Source organism: Theropithecus gelada, chromosome 13 (genome assembly GCF_003255815.1).
Source record: "Theropithecus gelada isolate Dixy chromosome 13, Tgel_1.0, whole genome shotgun sequence".
In the NCBI taxonomy this organism is placed as follows: domain Eukaryota; kingdom Metazoa; phylum Chordata; class Mammalia; order Primates; family Cercopithecidae; genus Theropithecus; species Theropithecus gelada.
The window spans coordinates 78,709,894-78,728,760 of NC_037681.1; the positions used below are offsets into that span (position 1 = coordinate 78,709,894).

The 18,867-nt window shown below is 37.6% G+C and overlaps 1 protein-coding gene across 2 annotated transcripts in view; it reads left to right on the top strand.

Annotated features, from left to right (window-relative positions):
- Nucleotides 1–6,243: 6,243 nt before the first annotated feature.
- The window catches only part of VRK2 (vaccinia related kinase 2), a 109,211-nt gene continuing 96,587 nt past the window's right edge, over nucleotides 6,244–18,867 (top strand). For both annotated transcript variants that reach the window (XM_025353739.1, XM_025353740.1), the window contains exons 1-2: nucleotides 6,244–6,499; nucleotides 8,797–8,937. In XM_025353739.1, the coding sequence (XP_025209524.1) occupies nucleotides 8,802–8,937 (136 nt within the window). In that variant the 5' untranslated portion in view covers nucleotides 6,244–6,499; nucleotides 8,797–8,801. The remainder of the gene's footprint in view (nucleotides 6,500–8,796; nucleotides 8,938–18,867) is intronic.

Below are 18,867 nucleotides of genomic sequence, written 5' to 3' on the forward strand. Positions count from 1 at the left end.
CCAGAGACATCTGAGTTTATTTGCCTGAAATAACAGGGAGTCTTCAGTGAGATAACTTAGTGTAACAGGTAACGGAAGGGGTAGTCAGGAAGACTAGGTTTGTCCAATAACTTTTCTGATATCTAAAGGAAAATAAATCTGAACATAACATCTTTCACTTGTTGTGTCTACTAGCTCCAAACTGCATGCTTAGGTCCTGAAATTGGCAGTGAGACTTAGAAGAAAACCTAAATACACTGTTTACATTAAAACATTTGTTAGCCCCTGTAGTGGAAGTAGTAAAGCAGTAAGAGAAATTGTGACCCAAAGGGACAAGAGAAGCCTTTGCTTCTGTGTAGACCACAACTTAAGTGTCTTAAGGGCTGCAGAAAACCCAGGTCCATTTTGATGTCTTACAAGCTACAGAACGTCAGGGATAGAGTTGAGTGGAAGAAGGCAGCTAGCAATATTAGCCAGGTACTTCCACCTAATTTGTTGGGTAAACTATGTCTCAACAGTAGATATCAACCAAAAGGTTCACAGCAGGAGAGAGAAAGCGATGGAGCATATCTGAGATAGTCACTGGGAATGGCCAGGAATATTTGGGGAATAGAAGGTTCTTTCAAGTCCCTTGGAGGATGTTGTTGCAATCGCCTGAAAGGAAAGCCTAAAAGCATGGCTTACATGACACACAGGGAAACTATTACCTCTCCTCCGAATGCTTCAACAACTCTATTCTTACTGAACATTCAGCTTCTACTTAAAAATCATTCAGCCAGCTCCTCTTCTCCTCCTTATCCAGCTCATGTTTTTGGTTACTGCAGGGATGTTAATTGGGGGAAAAAAGGATGTAGAGTGTAAATATAGTCTTATAATTAACCTTTTATGGTGCTTGTATTTGGGGAATGGACAGGATAAGAATCATACCACTTTTGGCTAGTCAATATTTGGTTTACTACACTCAATTGTTTGAGAGACAATCTGATACATATTTACATTTACATTGTTTGCAGCAAGGTTCTACAAATTAATATCCTTAAAAAAATTTTATTGAGACTTTTGACTATAAATGAAAAATAAAATTCTAAGCCCCCAAACTAACTGAATGGACCCCTCTTTTCAGCCAAGGGCATTCCAAAGTTAACTGGAAACACCAGTTCAGACCATGATGGAAATGGGTGTTTGGGTATGCCTCATTACACCCTCTTCCCTTTGAAATTCCCACACAACTGACCAGCATTAATATTAAAGCACAGACCTTAACACTGACAAGACAGACCTTTCATAGCAGTAAGATACCAATATGACAGATAGCAGGCCCTGAAAAAAAAATGTAGTATTTTACCCCCAAATATATTTCTTTGACATGTTTTGAAATGGCCCTGCAAACCTTTCTCTTGTGGAGAAAATCTACATTCTGTAGAGAATCCCCTTCCCTTTCCGAGTCTTTTTCCTGATCCAGGAGAGAATAAACTAAGAATCTGGCATCTTTGTAAGTCTGATAAGAAACATTTAAAGTCTATTCTCTCTGAAGCCTGTTACCTGGAGGCTCCATCAGTAAACTAATACCCTTGGTCTCGACAGTCCTTTATCTTAACCCAGATATTCCTTTCTGCTGATTCCAGGTCTTTAGATAAACTCAGAAAATCTTTGAATCCACCTATGACCTGGAACTCCCTCATCCCACCCCCCTTTCAAGCTGTCGGGCCTTTCCAGACTGAACCAATGTATATTTTACAAGTATTGATTGATGTCTTCTGTCTCCCTAAAATATATAAAACCAACCATCTTGGGCACATGTTCTCAGGACCTCTTGAGGCTGTATCCCGTGTATGTCCTTAACCTTGGCAAAACAAACTTCTAAATTGATTGAGACTTATCTCAGATACTTTTTGGTTTACATGACATACTGATACGACATTTTAAATTATTTTTAATATTCTAATCCTTCATTTATATAGACAATCAAGAATTATGTCATTTGGATGGTTAAGTTTATACTTTGTAATTATCTTATATGTAAAGAATGCAGAGGACATAGGTATTTGGTCTGATTGTGTACCTAATGGGCTTGGAATTCCATTTACCTGAATTCTATTATTTTCAAAATTTCTATGTCAGGAACTGCTTAGCTGTTTAGAGATTGTAAGTTTATGAGTGCAAATGGCCTCCTGATTTTTATAAAGCAAAAAACTAGCTCTTCTTTGGCAGGCAAAACGTTTCCACTGATATGATCTTATCTCACTTTAAGTAACAAAAATTGGCTTTTTCTGAATGTTTTGTCTATGCATCATCTTTAACACTTTAATTGATTTGAAATGATCCTGGCCTTGTAAAGTATGCTTACTAAATGGCTGGGTTTTTCTTTTTCTTTTTAACCAGTGTGAGCATTTTATAGCACCTGGTTCTTTGAAAAGCAGAACCCATGCCATACCTACAAGTTGGCATACAGCCAAGAAAGTCCTTTTGTGTGCGTGTGTATTTGTGGTGAATCATTCATAGCCTGTAAGATCTATCAAAATAGCTTTGTTTGAAAACCTAGTTTTCCCCATATTTTTTTCTGATGACTCACACTTCAGTGCTTTCATGTCTAGATTCTCTTTTCTTTCTTGTTTCTCATCATGTTCATTCAGAAGATGTTCTTTCACTAGTTCCAAAATTTGTATTTCTATATTCTGTCAGTTTTCATCTTGAAACATACACACAGCAATATGCTCTGAATCATAAAATTCTGCATTAAATCCCAACACTTTAAAAAAACACATATTCTCAATATAGGTTTACCTGCTCCTCTGTTGCCATTTTTATTTAGTACAAATTTATTAACATTTAAAAATCATTGGCACTTATGAAACTTGAAACTTTATTTTGCTGTTAGGAAGATTTTGGCTGCAAGAAATATAAAAACCAATGCTAAGTGGTTTAAATAAGAACACTTAACATCTCATGGATGAAGATGAAAATATGGTGGTTCACGATTAGTTGAATTAGTAGTTCAATAATGGCCTCAAAGACTCAGGATCTTCCTATCTTTCTCTTTTGCCATTCTTTTAAATCGATTTTATTGAGGTATAATTTATATACAATTCAATCTTAAGTGTACAATTAGAGGGATTTTGACAAATGTATAATAATGTATCTACTACCACAGTAAAGAAATTTAACATTTGCAATGTTTCAGCTCTTTGCAGTCAATCCCAGCTCTTCAATTTCGAATAAAGGATTATATTGTATATACTCCTTTGTGTCTTCTTTCTTTTACATAGCATTGTGTTTTTGATATTCATCCAGCTTGTTGACTACTGGTGCTTTGCTCCTTTTTATTGCTGAGTGATGGTTCATTGTATATTTGCTTATTCATTCACCAGTTGATGGAAATTTATTTCCAGTTTTTGGCTATTATATATGAAGCTGCTCTAATTCTTTGTGTGGATACAGGTTTGGATTTATCTTGGGTAAATATGCAAATGCTGGGTTGTATTTTAATTGTATGTTTGACACTATAAGAATCTGCCAAACTGTTTTCCAGAGTGGCTGTACCATCAACAGCAATATAAGAGAGTTCCAAGTTGTTCCAAATCCTTGGTAACTTAATAGTATATTTTGAAAAGCAAAAGTTTTTCATTTTGATGAAGTTAAATTGTCAATTTCTTCTTTTAGATTTCCAGCTTTTAAATTTTTTATACTTTATAACTACACACAGTTAAAGATTATAGATTTTCTGCTAGGTTTTCTCTAAAAGGTTTTAGATTTACATCTTGTATTTAGATTTAGCTGTATGATCAGTTTCAAGTTAATTTTTACATGGGGTATGAATTAAGGGTTTTTTTTCTTTCTTCTTTCTTTGTTTTTGTATATATGGATGTCTAGCTGTTCTAACATTTGTTGAATATTCTGCCATTCCTGGGGCTTTAGATTAGTACTTTTCCCCACCTTCATGGTCACACGATGACTGCAGCCATTTTAACCATCATATCACAGACTATCTCTTCCAAGAATGTGTCCAGGAAACTTCTTTTCACCTCTTGTTATCTAGACTCAACACATATTTATTTTATACTGTCTAAACCAATCATGGGAATTGGAATGGGGCCCGCATGATTCATTTATTCATTCAAGAAGGAAATGGTTGTCTATATCCTTTCTAGGGGTTGGGGATACAGTGGTAACGAAAACAGGCAAAAATGTTGCCTGACCTCATGAAACATACAATTTACTGAAAAAGATTGTCTTTTGTCAAAATAAATAATAAACTGTATAATATATGGCTGTACAGCAGTAGGTACTAGGGGAAAATACAGAGAAAGAGGCTATGAGATATTGTGGGTGGCTTGAAATTTCAGATAGGATGTTTACGAAAGGTCTCACTGAAATGACTTTTAAATAAAGACCTGAAGGAAGTGATGGAGTAGGCCATATAGATACCAGGTTGAAGAGTGGTCCAAGTGGCAGGAAATGTGCAACGTTCCTGAGAACAGCAGGCCACTGCGGTTGAAGAGAGTAATAGGAGATTGGGGAGTGGGAGTGCATAACAGGTAGATCACTGTTGTTTCCAACGAGGGACAATTTTGCCAAATTTGGTAATGTTGGGGGACATTTTGGTTGTTATAACTTGTGTGGGAGGGAGTGCTGAGGAGACCAGGGAGACTGCTAAATACCCTACAATGCACAGGACAGCTTACCTCTCAATCATCCTCCTCCTTCTATACCCCCAACAAAGAATTATCCAGGCTGACTGTCAATAGTGCCCAGGTTGAGAAATGCTGTTTAAAGTCATAGTGAAGACTGGCTAACAGTGAGTAAATTGGAATGACACTGAATTGTTTTAAGTTCAGGAATTATTTAAGCTTTAAGGATCATGTGGCTGTTTGTTGTGAACAGACTAAAGGGGTAAGAGGGTATAAAATATTTAGCAGGGTAATACAATTACCTAGAGAAAAAATATGGTTTGGGCCAGAATGCAGGTAAGGGTGCTAAGTGATAGATGTTGAATGTATTTTGAAGGTTGAGCCAACAGGATTTACTAACACACTGGATACATGCCTGTAGGGAGAGGAACCACCTACAAGTAATCTGCTGTGGCTGTTGCTGGAGTTGTGTCTTCCCACAAGGGACCCGGGGAAGTGGTGGAAAGCTGAACAAATTTGGAAAGGAGGAAAGAGTACCCAATATGGATATTAGGATCAGTAACCAATTGCATCTGTTACATATATATCTTACGAAAATAAGAAAGCACACTGTTGGACCAGTGAATGACTAAGGGCACAATTATTCTATGGACTAAGTTTCTTTAAAAATACTTTTTTGTTTTTAGAAACGCCTTCTCATGCCATCTTTCATTTTGGTGACCGTCTGAAAGATTCCTTATTCTATCAAATTCATTAAAGGGCTCCAATTTTCCTTTCAGTATTTGCATCCCAACCAATTATTGGTGGTTCCTATGCAGAAGGCTGAAGTATTAATAATCTTTTTCTAAGCATTTGTTTGGTTTAGTCTAAAATATAAGCTATGAGTCTTTTTTTTTTTTTTTTTCCTTCGACACGGAGTTTCGCTCTTGTTGCCCAGGCTTGGGTGCAGCGATCTCTGCATACTGCAATCTCCGCTTCCCGGGTTCAAGCGCTTCTCCTGCCTCAGCCTCCCCAGTAGCTGGATTACAGGCGTCCGCCACCACGCCTGGCTAATTTTTTGTATTTTTAGTAGAGACGGGGTTTCACCATGTTGGCCATGCTGGTCTCAAACTCCTGACCTTAGAGGATCCACCCACCTCGGCCTCCCAAAGTGATGGATACAGGAGTGAGCCACCGCACCTGGCCGATATGGGTCTTTATGTATTAGAAAACTGCTTAATAAAGTCCTCACTTTATTATCATAATCATAACCAATATCCTTATAATCTAATAACTATGGTTATTTTCATTTCACAGACAAAAAAAAAATCTGAAGTTTGTTAAGTAATTACGGTGTTAAAATTATCCAACGATTAATGGCAGAAATAGGTCCTGAACCAATATGCCTTTGAGAATTTAAACGCGGTGAGTTACATACAGGCCCTCCTAACTGGAGTGTTCGCTAGTACCACTAGTTGCTCGGCGAGAGCTCGGTAAGTACTGGCCATTTGGAAGCTCGTGGTACTCAGGCTGTGGTAGAGACCTAACACTCCTCCTACACAAATGCAGGTCGTGCTTATTTCGTACCAAACTGGTCTGGCGGCGGCTCTTCGTCCAGACGCTGGCGGGCCAGGGTGGAGGTAATAACACTTGTAGCCGCGCCCTCTCCTTCCCCTGGGCGTCTCCGGGGCGTGGACAGGCCGCTGAAAAGAACCGGCTGCGGCCTGTGCCAGGCTCCGCGGGCTGCTGCACTGCGAGGCCAAGGCAGCTAGTGAGAAGTTAAGAAGGCCCTAAGGCGGGCCGGCTCGGATGCTGGGCCCGCCTTCCCGCGGGATTGTAGGCCCGGGGGCTCCGCCTGGTCCCGAGGCAGGAGGCGGTGCGCGCGGCCCGGCGGCGAGGGACACTGAGGCCCGGTCAGTCTTTTGCTCTGGGGTCTTGGTGGGGGTGCAGCAACTCCGCGCTCCGCTCTCCGCTTGCACCGCCGGAGCCGCGGCCCCGCCCGGGAAAGAGCTGCCGTCGGAGTGAGACGCCGGGGACTCTGGGCTGCGTCTTAGTCATGCCCTGGGCTTGGTCTCTGCTTCCGCGTTTGGTTCCTTTTTCCCCTCTGGGGGTGAGAACCAGGCGTCCCCTTCTACTCGCGTTGGCCAAAAGCGGGGTCCGAGGTGTCAGTGGAAAAGAGGGTGGCGTTTCTCTTTTTGCCGGTGCAGAGAGAACTTGGGGCGGGAAGGCTGGTCGTGGCTCCCCGGCGCGCTAAGGGCGGACGGACGAGGCGGCTGGGCCGCGCTGCTCTCGATTCCTCCCGCAGGGTCAGCGGCCGCGGCGGGGTTGGAGGTCAGCCCTGGCTCATGTTAAACTCTGTGTATCAGTTTGCCCGGAAACTCATGTTGAGGACTTCATCTTAGCCTTGGGAATGTACCCAGAAGCCAAAGGGACACCCCTGATAGGGACTGGCCCTGAGAGGAGGCTGTCGTTTCCCCGAGCAGATGAACTCGGGACCCGCCCCCAGGGTGTGCATTTCGTAGTCAGGGTCTCCTTTACCGCCTCAAGCCCTGAAGCCACTGCCTTGCCCCAAAATATGTTTATCCTCTTTATAATTATTTAGAATTTATGCCTTAATCAGTAGTTTTTTACACTTCGGAGACTTTTAAGTTTTAAATCAGTAAATCTGTAATAGGTACCAGCATCTATAATGTACTGGTCGAGGGAAACCTCCACAAAACTTTTCCTACTTTATGATACAATCAATGCTCCAGGCATGGTTCACCATCCAAATTCCCAGCTTCCCTTGTGTGCCTATCAGGAGGAGGACAGGTGAATATTGTTAAAGATACACGCAGCGACTCTACCTGGGATGATGCTGCTAGGTAAAAAAGCAGTTAAGTGAAGGAGGAAAAACAGACACTTATGGAAGATAGGAAGATTATATTAAGAAAACTTTACGTGTATATGTTTATAAATAACTTTCATGTCAGAAACTCTTAATAGTTTTTTTTTTTTTTTTTTTTGAGACGGAGTCTCGCTCTGTCGCCCGGGCTGGAGTGCAGTGGCCGGATCTTGGCTCACTGCAAGCTCCGCCTCCCGGGTTTACGCCATTCTCTTGCCTCAGCCTCCCGTGTAGCTGGGACTACAGGCGCCCGCCACCTCGCCCGGCTAGTTTTTTGTGTTTTTTAGTAGAGACGGGGTTTCACCGTGTTAGCCTGGATGGTCTTGATCTCCTGACCTCGTGATCCGCCCGTCTCGGCCTCCCAAAGTGCTGGGATTACAGGCTTGAGCCACCGCGCCCGGCCAGAAACTCTTAATAGTTTTAAAAAATTCTTCAGAAATACTTAGAGGATCATGGTTAACCTTCACATTTAAATTATTTTGAGGCATATATGCTGGCATATATATTTTTTCCCCTAAGAAATTTTTTTACTCAGAATTTCCCATTGAGAAATTTGCTAACCTATATACAATTATAATTAGTTGATTAAAGTTGCATGGCTGTGCTATGGAGATTATGTTTTTGTTGTTGGTGGCACAGCAGTAATCTCTAAGGCAGGACTATTTTCACTGTGATGAACTGAGAGAGGGTAAGAAGACAAAATGCTGAGAATATTTTGGCAGCCCGGGAACTACCCGATGGCCTAGTGTTCTGCTAAATTACATATCCATGAAAATCCCTGGCTCATTTAACAAATGTTTACTGCGTACCTACTCGGTGTCACATGCTTTGCTTGGTGGTGATGATGTCCATTGCCATTGACTGTGTCTTCCCAATCCAGTTCTGTGTTCTAGTGACTGAAGACCTTCTCACTTTTAACATTTTACATTCTCAATGAAAGCAGTATTTCTATGTGTATGAAATTTATTTTATTTTTTCATTGGAAATTGTTAATTTCTTGTTGCTTAAGGTGTATCCTGCACTGTTAATATGTGCTATAGACCCCGGAAATGAATTTTGGAAGTGTTGTATTAAATGAAATTTGATTAATTTGCTTCTGTTTTTTTTAAATATCCGTATCTCTTAGATCTCAATATTGTAATGTATATGAATTTCTAATTTGAATATAATGTGTGGGCTTTTCCAAACTGAATTAACTTTAGAATCCTAATTTCTAGGAACCTGGGAAAGTTCCCCATTGAAGACATTTTGGGAAATGTATTTTAACTCTAAAGAGTTTTATTTGTTTTTATTTTTACCCATTTATCTCACCCCTTCTGCCAACAGAAGTGATGCCACCAAAAAGAAATGAAAAATACAAACTTCCTATTCCACTTCCAGAAGGCAAGGTTCTGGATGATATGGAAGGCAATCAGTGGGTACTGGGCAAGAAGATTGGCTCTGGAGGATTTGGATTGATATATTTAGGTAAAGTAAAACCTTAAATTACCAATTATTCTTATTTCTGTGACTGTAGCGGTGATTACTTAGTGACATTTTAAGAATGGAAATATGGAATTCATATGTGTACTTTATTAAAATTCATAATTGTACTTGATTAAGTAATAATATAGTACAGTGTCTGGGTTCAAGACATCACTGACCCACTCCTTGTTGTCCATGTTTTTCTAAATAACTCTTAGAAGCCTTTTTAGAGCATAATTTTACAATATGCCAGACAAAATGCTAACTTTCTTTTTTTTGAGAACTTGGTTTCTTAGAAACATGCTTTTTTCAGATGAGAAACCACAACTGTATAGATAAAAATACTTTCTGTGAATCTTAATCATTAATATTTAGGCAAAGCAAAGGTCTAGTCATTTCTTAACTGGGCTCTACTGGAGAATTCATAGATAAAACTTAAGGCATCTATTCTATGGAATAAATTAACTTCTCGTGCATCTAGAGTGGTCCTAGGGATGTGCCATTCTTGGGATAATTGAAAAAATAAACACATTTTCTGTGATCTGTGGTACAGTAAGGAACCATGGGCTGGGTAGGCCTTTACATTGCATTTAAGCATTTAAAAATTACACTGAACTTTAATGAATCATTCAAGGCTATCTTAAATCTGTGTTGAGGAAGGGATATCCATTAAAAGATTGATGAATAAAATAAGGAAAATGTTAATGATTTTTAAAAATATACCCTCAAGAATAAATTCTCCTAAATGTACTGGCTGAAATCACATCTATTTCCACAGGAGTTTAAGGAGTTGATAAAATACCTCCTTTGAGGGAATCTTGGGTTCTCATGAAATATTTCCAGAAAAACATGCTTCATGGATCCTGAAACATAAAGATCCTCTTCTGATAAAACTAAGATTGTAGTTTTGAATGAATGAATAAAATTTGGTCAATAAGTAGCTGCTTATTAAATACTTCAGTGTCTAATCTAGTTGGAAAGACAAGACCAGCACAAAAAATTGTATGGGCCAAGTAAAGGACAATTACCCCATTTAAAGGGTTTGAACTTGCTTGAAATTGCAAAATGCTGTGATTATTAAGTGCTAGATTTAGTGACATAGTCAACACTGTTCAATAGAAATGTAATACAAGCTACATATGTAGTTTAAAATTTTCTAGGAGCCACATTAAAATACATTAAAAGAAACAGGTGAAATTATTTTAATAATATTTAATGCAGTATATCAAAAATACTATTTCAATATGCTCTTAACATAAACAAATGAAATATTTTACTTTTTAAAATGAAAGTCTTCAAAATCTAAGGTTTATCTAGTCTCAAGAGCCCAATTACCACGTGGCTCATGTGCTCAGTAACTACATGTGGCTACTGTATAGAATATTACATATGAAGACTATGTGAGAATGAGTATTGTTTGAAACTTGAACTTAGTGAATTCTGTATTACAGCAAAGCATTAAGATCTCTAGTATACTATCTTGACTGAAGGTCGAGATACAGTGTTGAATACATTATTTCTGATGTGGCTGAGCTATAGGCTTGGATTCCATAGCTTATCACTTTTGGTTTTCTAATGTTTGTATTATTTGAGTAATTTCAAAGAACTAGAAAAAAACATTGACTATGTTGATCTTACCTCTTTTCTCTTTTTGAAATGTAAATATTATATGTATTTAAATCCAAATCAATGTTTAAGATTAATTAGTGTATGTCTGCTTATCTGTATGTATTTATGTATACACATAGTCACTATTGTTACTGTTACGATAAGGGAATATACTTGCATAGGCATGTGACTTACTTGTCCCTATTCAAATGCAGAAAAATCTTTGCTTCTTTCAGTCTAAGTACAGTGTCACATACTTTTACTTTTTTTTTTTTTTTTGAGATGGAATCTCACTCTGTGGCCCAGACTGGAGTGCAGTGGCTTAATCTCAGACCACTGCAATCTCCACCTCCTAGGTTCATGCAATTCTCATGCCTCAACCTCCCAAGTAGCTGGGAGTACAGGCACTTGCCACCATGCCCGGCTAATTTTTGTATTTTTAATAGAAATGGGGTTTTGCCATATTAGCCAGGCTGGTCTTGAACTCCTGACCTCAGGTGATCTGCCCACCTCGGCCTCCCAAAGTGCTGGGATTACAGACGTGAGCCACTGCGCCCAGCCTACTTATTTTTTTTATTACTAAAATAATACTATTTGTTTTATAATATATTTCAGGGTTCAGTATGTAATGGAACATTCTCTAGTATCTGAACTTTAAAACCTGGACCCTAGGAAGATTAGCGAGTGCACACCATTGAGGAAGGACTTTAAAGAAATATTTAGCTATTTTCAGAAAAAAGGCTCTGATACTTCAGATTTTGTGATAAAGATGTGTGTTCCAAATGTTGTAACTGTTCCATTAAAAGTGATGCTAATGAATCGTAGAATCAGTTTAACTTCACTAAACTTAGTTTTTACTTTTTTCAAAGCTATACAAACAAATCAACATGAAATTACATCATGTTTTTGCATTTTACCATGGTTCTCATCACTTCCTCTATATAAATGAAGAGAAGAAGCAGTAAAATTCAAATTTTCCTGAATACCTTTGTGTCCAGCTACATTCATTTCAGGTATTCTTTCCAGATACCCCCTTTCAGCAGACACTTGATCAGCATTTACTGCCTAAGGCTGAGAAGAAACTAGCCGCTCTGTCTAGCTCATTGTGCATGTACAACTGTCCTCTAGCTTTGACATCAGTAGCCAGGGCCTTTTGGTAATCAGCAGCTTACAGTTAAGGGGAAGGGGCAGAGAAGTTTGGTATTTACTCTTGACTTGGAGAAATAGTGTGCCTCTGGCATTAATATAAATAGTTAGAAGAGTGAAAAGAAGTCTGAATACAAGAACAAAGTCAAAGTTCTTTCTTTGAATATGAAAACAGAAGGGGAGGAAAAAAGAAGAAAGGAAGCTGGTTTGGGGATGGGAAAAATTGCTATCATTTTAGTATCAAATAAGTGAAAACGTTTTTTAAACTTCAGGAAGGAGAGAAAACTGAGGGTTAGAATTTAATTATAATGCTAGGTATAACATAGAACCAAGTAGATTAAGGGAGAATTGCGTAAATAATAGCAGAGGTTTTGGCATTAGGCATATATGACCTGAATCCTGACCTGATGAAGCCACTCACTCATCTAGTTACTTAATCCTTTGGGTTCTTTGTTTCTATTCTGCATAATTGTGATAACAATAATTGTGAGGAGAATTAAATGATTTTGTTTTTAAGGAACTTGATAAGCATTTAATAAATGTAATTTATTTATTTATTTCCTTAGACATTCCCATTCTTAATACTGGTGCCATAGTGGGGCCAGGCTCAGTGGCTCATGCCTGTAATCCTAGCACTTTGGAAGGCCCAGGCAGGTGGATTGCCTATGCTCCAGCCTGGGCAACTTGGTGAAACCCTATCTCTACTAAAATACAAAAAATTAGCTGGTTGTGGTAATGTGTGCCTGTAGTCCCAGCTACTCAGGAGACTGTGGCATGAGAATTGCCTGAACTTGGGAGGAGGAGGTTGTAGTGAGCCAAGATCGCACCACCGCATTCTAGTTTAGGTGACAGAGTGAGACTGTCTTAAAAAAAAAAAAAAAAAAAAGTTGCTGCCATAGTTAAGACGATAACAAAGAACTCCATTGGAAGGGTGAATTTTCTATTTATTCTATGAATTTTGGTGGATTTAACTACTAATGTGGTAAAACTGAGAACATAGAGAATGTCAACAGAAGACTTTATGACATTTTACTGAAAAAAGCTCCCCCTAAAATTTGCTATAGTAGTGAAAAGTTCTCATATAAGCTGTATTTATCTGCTTCAGATATGAAAGCTATTGGTTTTAGAAATTATTCAAAATTGAGAATAACAGAATTACAGGATAAACTTTAGCCATATTCTTTTGAAGGCCGATTATATAAGTAAAAGATATGATTTATCTGTAGAAGTTTTAGTTTCTTGAAGGTGGGCACGGTGATGACCATTTAGCATCTTTGGAGTGTCAAGCACAGAATAGATGTTCAACAGTTATTTGCCTAAGAAATTGAGACTGAGATTGGAGTACTTAACCCACACAAGCTAGTTTGCTTTGTTCTCTTCCATAATTATAGATGTCACTCTTAACTTTGGTCTACTCCTACAGATGAGTATCCTTAGTCACCAGGAAAGTTGAGACAAGGCAACTATCATGACATCATCTAAAAGAATGTGCATATGCTTTATTGACAGGGCATCAGTAGCAATATCTTTTAGATATTATCTCAAAGCTTTTATAAAGAATAACATATTTTTATAACTAAAGTTAACTGTGGTGAAGCCTAAAAATCAGATCATTTATCCATGGACAGATGTTTAAATTTCATCAAAGTGACTGCCAGACATTTTTGGATCATGCTGTCAGATTAGCCTAATTTTGTGCTTTAGAAACATAGAAGGAATTTTTTGTTGGGGGTAGGTTTTTAAAAATTATCAAAGTTTAACTCATTTATTTTACTGATAAGGAAACACATATTTTTAACAAGTAAATATAAACCACATACATAGAATTTGTTTTACTTCTTCATAAAATAATTTTTTACTATCTTTATAGTGAGCTATAATAGATTGATTTTAAGGTATGCAGAATAAAGTTTAGAAGAGTACAATGATAATGCTAGCAACAAAGTAGTGTGTTGAAATACATATTGCTTCATGACATATTACGTTATTAAATGTTATTTTGGTAGTGTTTTATAGAGAGAGCTTTGAGATAAATAGCCTTATTTGACGCAGTGCAACATTGTGGTGCCACTGCAATTGTTATTAGGCAATTTTGCAAATGATACTGTGGGAATGAAGAAAAGAATTGAATAAATGTGAAAATGAGAAAAATTTGTACTAGAAACTATAGTATTTATGATAAATTAGTTTCCAGAAGGTGTAAATAATAGGTAATATAAACTCAAAATGAGGAAGGGATCACTTGAAATTTTGTAAATATAATGTGTTTGTTGGACTGACAGACAAGAAATAAAAGTCTCTATAAGATGTATTTTAATTTTGTTTATATTTAAATTTTGAGTTTTTAAAGAGATAGCAGTACCCAATTATCTATCAGTTAAGAAATCTAGGTGTTTAGAAAGTTTGGGTTCCTTCCATTAAAATGGAGACTTATAAGACTTGGCTTCTTCATTTTTTTAAAATATCCATTTTTTAAGCATATTTCATATTATGATTCTTCTTCATTTTCAACACTTTACTGTCAAATTCTTTTGCCTTAAGGGAAGATTTATAAAATACTCTGTCCTTCAGTGCATTTATATATTATGTCTCTTCCACTGCATCTGTTACTATCTTGTAACTGTTTACAGTGGTCAAGGTTTTTTTTTTAATTTGAAGCCTATTGCTATGGGGAAATTTCTTCTTTCTGAAATCAGCTCACCTCTATTGCCACACAATAAAAGAATTCTCAGCTTTTGAGAGCTTCTGGCTTCCTTATGAAATATGGATAGACTTCTGCTTCTGAAGTGTTTTAGGTTTTTTTTTTTTTTTCTTTAGATAAGGAAGAAGAGGAATAAATAGTATGAGGTGTGTTTCTTCTTTTAAGACACAGGAATATCTATATCAGATAAATGAGAAGAAAATTAAGAAACTTTAAAGCTCTAAATGAGAGAGCTCATTAGAAATTAGCTACTTGGATGATGAAAATTTGTTCATCATCTACACTTAAAGGCACTTCTGGGTTTTATACTGCTTAGATACTTGATTTCTTTAGAATGTTCGTCCCTGATAGCTCCATCACATGGACTGAGTTATTCCTGAACACTCTATTGTATGCTCCATGAAAAAATATTTTAAGGAGAAAAGAGAAAACTCAGCAATTATTTCAAGATAATTGTTGAGGACTTCCCTTGTCTCTTTTAAAAGCATGGCCTTTTGTTAGCCAAGTGGATTTATCTTTTCTTTAACATCTTCTATCAAGTAATACTTGAGGGAAATATTCTGTAGAAAGACATCCATTGAAGGCCAGAAACATCTACAGATGCAATGTGATCCCAAGCAATGAAGCATGTGGCCCTTCATTGGCATTATATGATAACAGGAGGATCTTCTGGCAGAAGAACTGACTTTTGCTGCGTTCTGCATGCTGCCCCTCCAAACCCATCTTTGATTGGCACCTATGCCCTATTGAAACTGGCATCACACCTTCTGAATGGGCACAGTGCCAGGCTAGCAGATGGGTATGGGCAAAAGCATGCCAGAAACCCAGTATGTGAATCAAGTTTAAGTATCAGGGGCCCAAATTCCCATCCAGGGATATAAAAACTACAGTCTGTTGAGAGCTTTTTGTGCTTAAGGTTAAAGGACATGCCATTTCTACTCCAGCTTAGAAGTTGATTAATTTTGAAAGTCAAACAGCAGCTCCTGTGGCTGTGTCAGGCAAAATCCTATCTTTGGTGAATGAGAATTACTACTTCATGTAGGGAAGAGAAAGTATTGTAATGAAGTTTCCAATGAGAGTTACTCTCCTGCAAGTGCCTCCAGCACTTAAGCAGCATGCATTCAGTGGAGATGAATATTTCTATTCTCCAGCAGAGCCAGGTGCAATCAAAGCCAGATCTTCAACCTGCTGCAGTAAAGAACCCTAAATTTAGAAAGGGCAGGCAAAGTTTAGAAGAACTCCTTGGTGGCAGGCAGCTCTTTTCACTATGAACTGATGAAGCTTCACAAAATTGTACAAAAGAGATGAAGAGAAAACTCCAAATAAAAGACCTTCAAAAAATGTCATCCTGAAACAGAAAGATTTTTAATAAACCAAAGGAAAAAGTTTAGTCCTTTCTCCTCAATGCAGAAAATCTTCAGAGTTTTCTATCAATAAAAACTTAGTTAACCAAAATGTTAGAACCAACTTAATGCATAAGTAACAAAACTTTCTATTTTTACATTTATTTCATTGCATGTCTATCATGTATATAAACTTTGCTTCTTGAATAATGGATTTTGCATAAAATTGAGTTCTAAACATCATATTTCCTTCTGATTGTCTCACACCCACTACAGAACTCCCCTCCCCCACCCCCTGAAAGAGGGCACTCTTCCTTCTGATCACTTTAATCATATCTTCTAAATGCTCTAAAATTTACAGGAATGCCTGTAAGACCAGCTGTGGCCAAGAGAAGCTTTTCCTAATCGCCTTATAGCCGTTGCTTTTGCTTTTTCACTGTGTAAACTTTATCTATGGAACAGATTCCATGAGACCGTTGTGAATACTTCAACGTATTCAAAACATATAACTGCCACAAATTAAACTACTAAAACTAAAGCTGGTGCATTGTAACTGCCAAGTAAAACTGGCACGTCCCTCTGTCAGACTGCAGGAGAGTGTGCCATACAGTCCTCGGAAAACACAATTCATCCAGAAGCACTCTTGTCACTTGCTCTGATATTAAACCAGAGAAAGTGACATTAATTAAAGAAGTGACATGAGCCAACAAAGGCAATGAATTCTCAGCTTTGGCTCATGTGCAGACCTTAATCCAACCTGGTCTGCTTAGGTAGTGTGGCTATTTCTGAAGAGTAACTAATGTGGCTACTCTCACCCCACCTCCTCTCATCTTCCCATTCTGGAACACAGTTTTAAGGAACTATCATTTTATCTCCAGGGTTGGACTAGTTAATTGGTACACTGGTAGTCATTGCAGGGCTTCCCAAAATAGTGGGAAAGTGGTGGCATGTGATGCTTTTATTGTACTTGGTAATGGTGGAAGATGTACAACTAGAGGTAGAGGAGAGTTGGTCTAACAAAAAGGCAAGCAACAGCCAAATAGCAGAGTACCTAGACTTGGTAGACTGGAAGCAAGGAAGGTGTGCTGCTAGGACTGTTTGTGGAAACAAATGATGACTGGTAGGCTTTATGGAAATTCCGACATGCTAAAGAGGCACGCTGGGGAGTGTTCATAACTTCTGTCTGTCTTTGTTCCCGTGGTGTGCTTTCACACGATGCTCACCTCATCATTTCAGACGGTCACTATTTTGTATGTTGTCTTTTTTACCTGTTTCCCCCAACATGTGTGCACACAGACACTACATTATAAACTGCTTACAGGCAGTCACTGACAGTGCTTAATATGGCCTTGCATGTTACTGTTCTTAAAAAGTGATTTGTTAAATTAACTCTAGAACTGTTCTATTATGATTTTCCCAGCAAATAGGTTGTCTGAGACAAAAAATTCCATGCTCTATCCTATATGTGACCTGTGTGTAAGGCACTGTACTTTCAGATTTAGAGAAATTCTTTTGTATCTTTTGGGGAATTTGAAGGGCAAAAAGTATGTGTTTATTTTCTTTTCAAGTATATTTTTAAAATACAAAGAAGCTGTGTACTTAATCCATAGATTGTAGAATTTATTGTGAAGAGTCTACTCTGTTAATGCATAGTATGGAGAAGGGACTAAAAAATGGACATTGTGTCAAGACAAATCAGTTTTGTCTTTCTAATAAAACAGTTCTTCTGAGTAGTATTTAATTGAAGTAGAACTAATAGCAAGTGTAAACTTTTGTGGGGAAAAGCATGGTGTTTACTATTAAATGGATTGACTTACAGGCATGTAACATGCATAAGAAATCAAGTTTTCAAAGAATGTAAACACAACATTTACAGAAAATAAATTATTGGGATTTCTTTTAATCCAAGTCTGTGAAAGGTTTGATTAAGGGTTTTGTACATAGTCAGAAGCTTTTGTTATGGTTTCTGGGCAGGGGTATTTTATGTTTGAGATTGGGAATTTTCTATCCACATAATTAGTCATGAGGTTTAATGTACATTTTTTTTTTTATATCAGGCAGACAATGTCTTCAAAGAGACAGCAGTGCTGCAAAGGAGCAAGAAAAGAAGGCCAAAGTTGACACACAGAGAGGCAAAACAGTGTAGGAAAAATCAACACGTTTTGCAAAATCAATCATTGAAAATGTGTCAGCATTCAGGAGACTGTCTTTAATTTGCAATCCAAGTGAAATAGAGTATTTAAATATGAGAGGCAGTATTATTGAGCCCAGCATGCCTGCTACCACTTGTTTGACTAGCTCAGAATAGAACACTGAGAGGCAAGGGCTCAAAGTTAAATGAACATTTATACATTTTAAAATCAAATGAAAGATTCAGAGTATATTCATGAATTAATTTTTTTTTTCAAAGCCCTAAATTTAATCAGCTGGAATTACTTTAAAAGTGTCATTCTATTTAACTTTTGGAAATGATGAATTTGCCTTTTAATAGGGATGCTGTATTTTATCATGAAGATGAAACAAACTGTCTTTTGTTAATTATTCCCCAGAGACACTGGCCATTTTTCTCTCTCCAATGCTTAGTGTGGAGTAAAGGCAGCTTCCCGCAAATTTATTTCAAGCAAGAGCAATCGGAAGCTTCAACATGTGTGAAAGAGGCGCACAGAGAACATAGCTTCCATTTCAGGTATTCTGAGTGCCACCTAATGAACCTCTTAGAGATAATGTTACTAAAGCCTCACTGATGAGGCCGTGAACATAGAACACAGGAAAGTAAAAAAGAATGAAAGAAGAGTCTGGTAAAGAGTAGTAGATGTGTCAAATGTGTCTGTAGTATCTGATAAATGCTGGGACTAGTTTTTGAATTCTTTTTTTAGGAAATTATCATCTTTATTATCAACTACTAAAATCTTTCACTTAGTGTGTGCCAAGCTCTGTGTTAAGTGCATTGCATGAATTATTTCATTGAATCCTCTCAGCAGCTTAACTAAGGAAGACGTTGAGGCCTAAAGAGGATACGTAAATTACCTTCTGGCCACAATTTTTAAAATGTCTCAAATATTAAAATATTTGAGCTCCAGTCCCTGCCCTACTGATGTCCCTTGTCAAAGAACACTTGAATTTATTGTTAGCCAG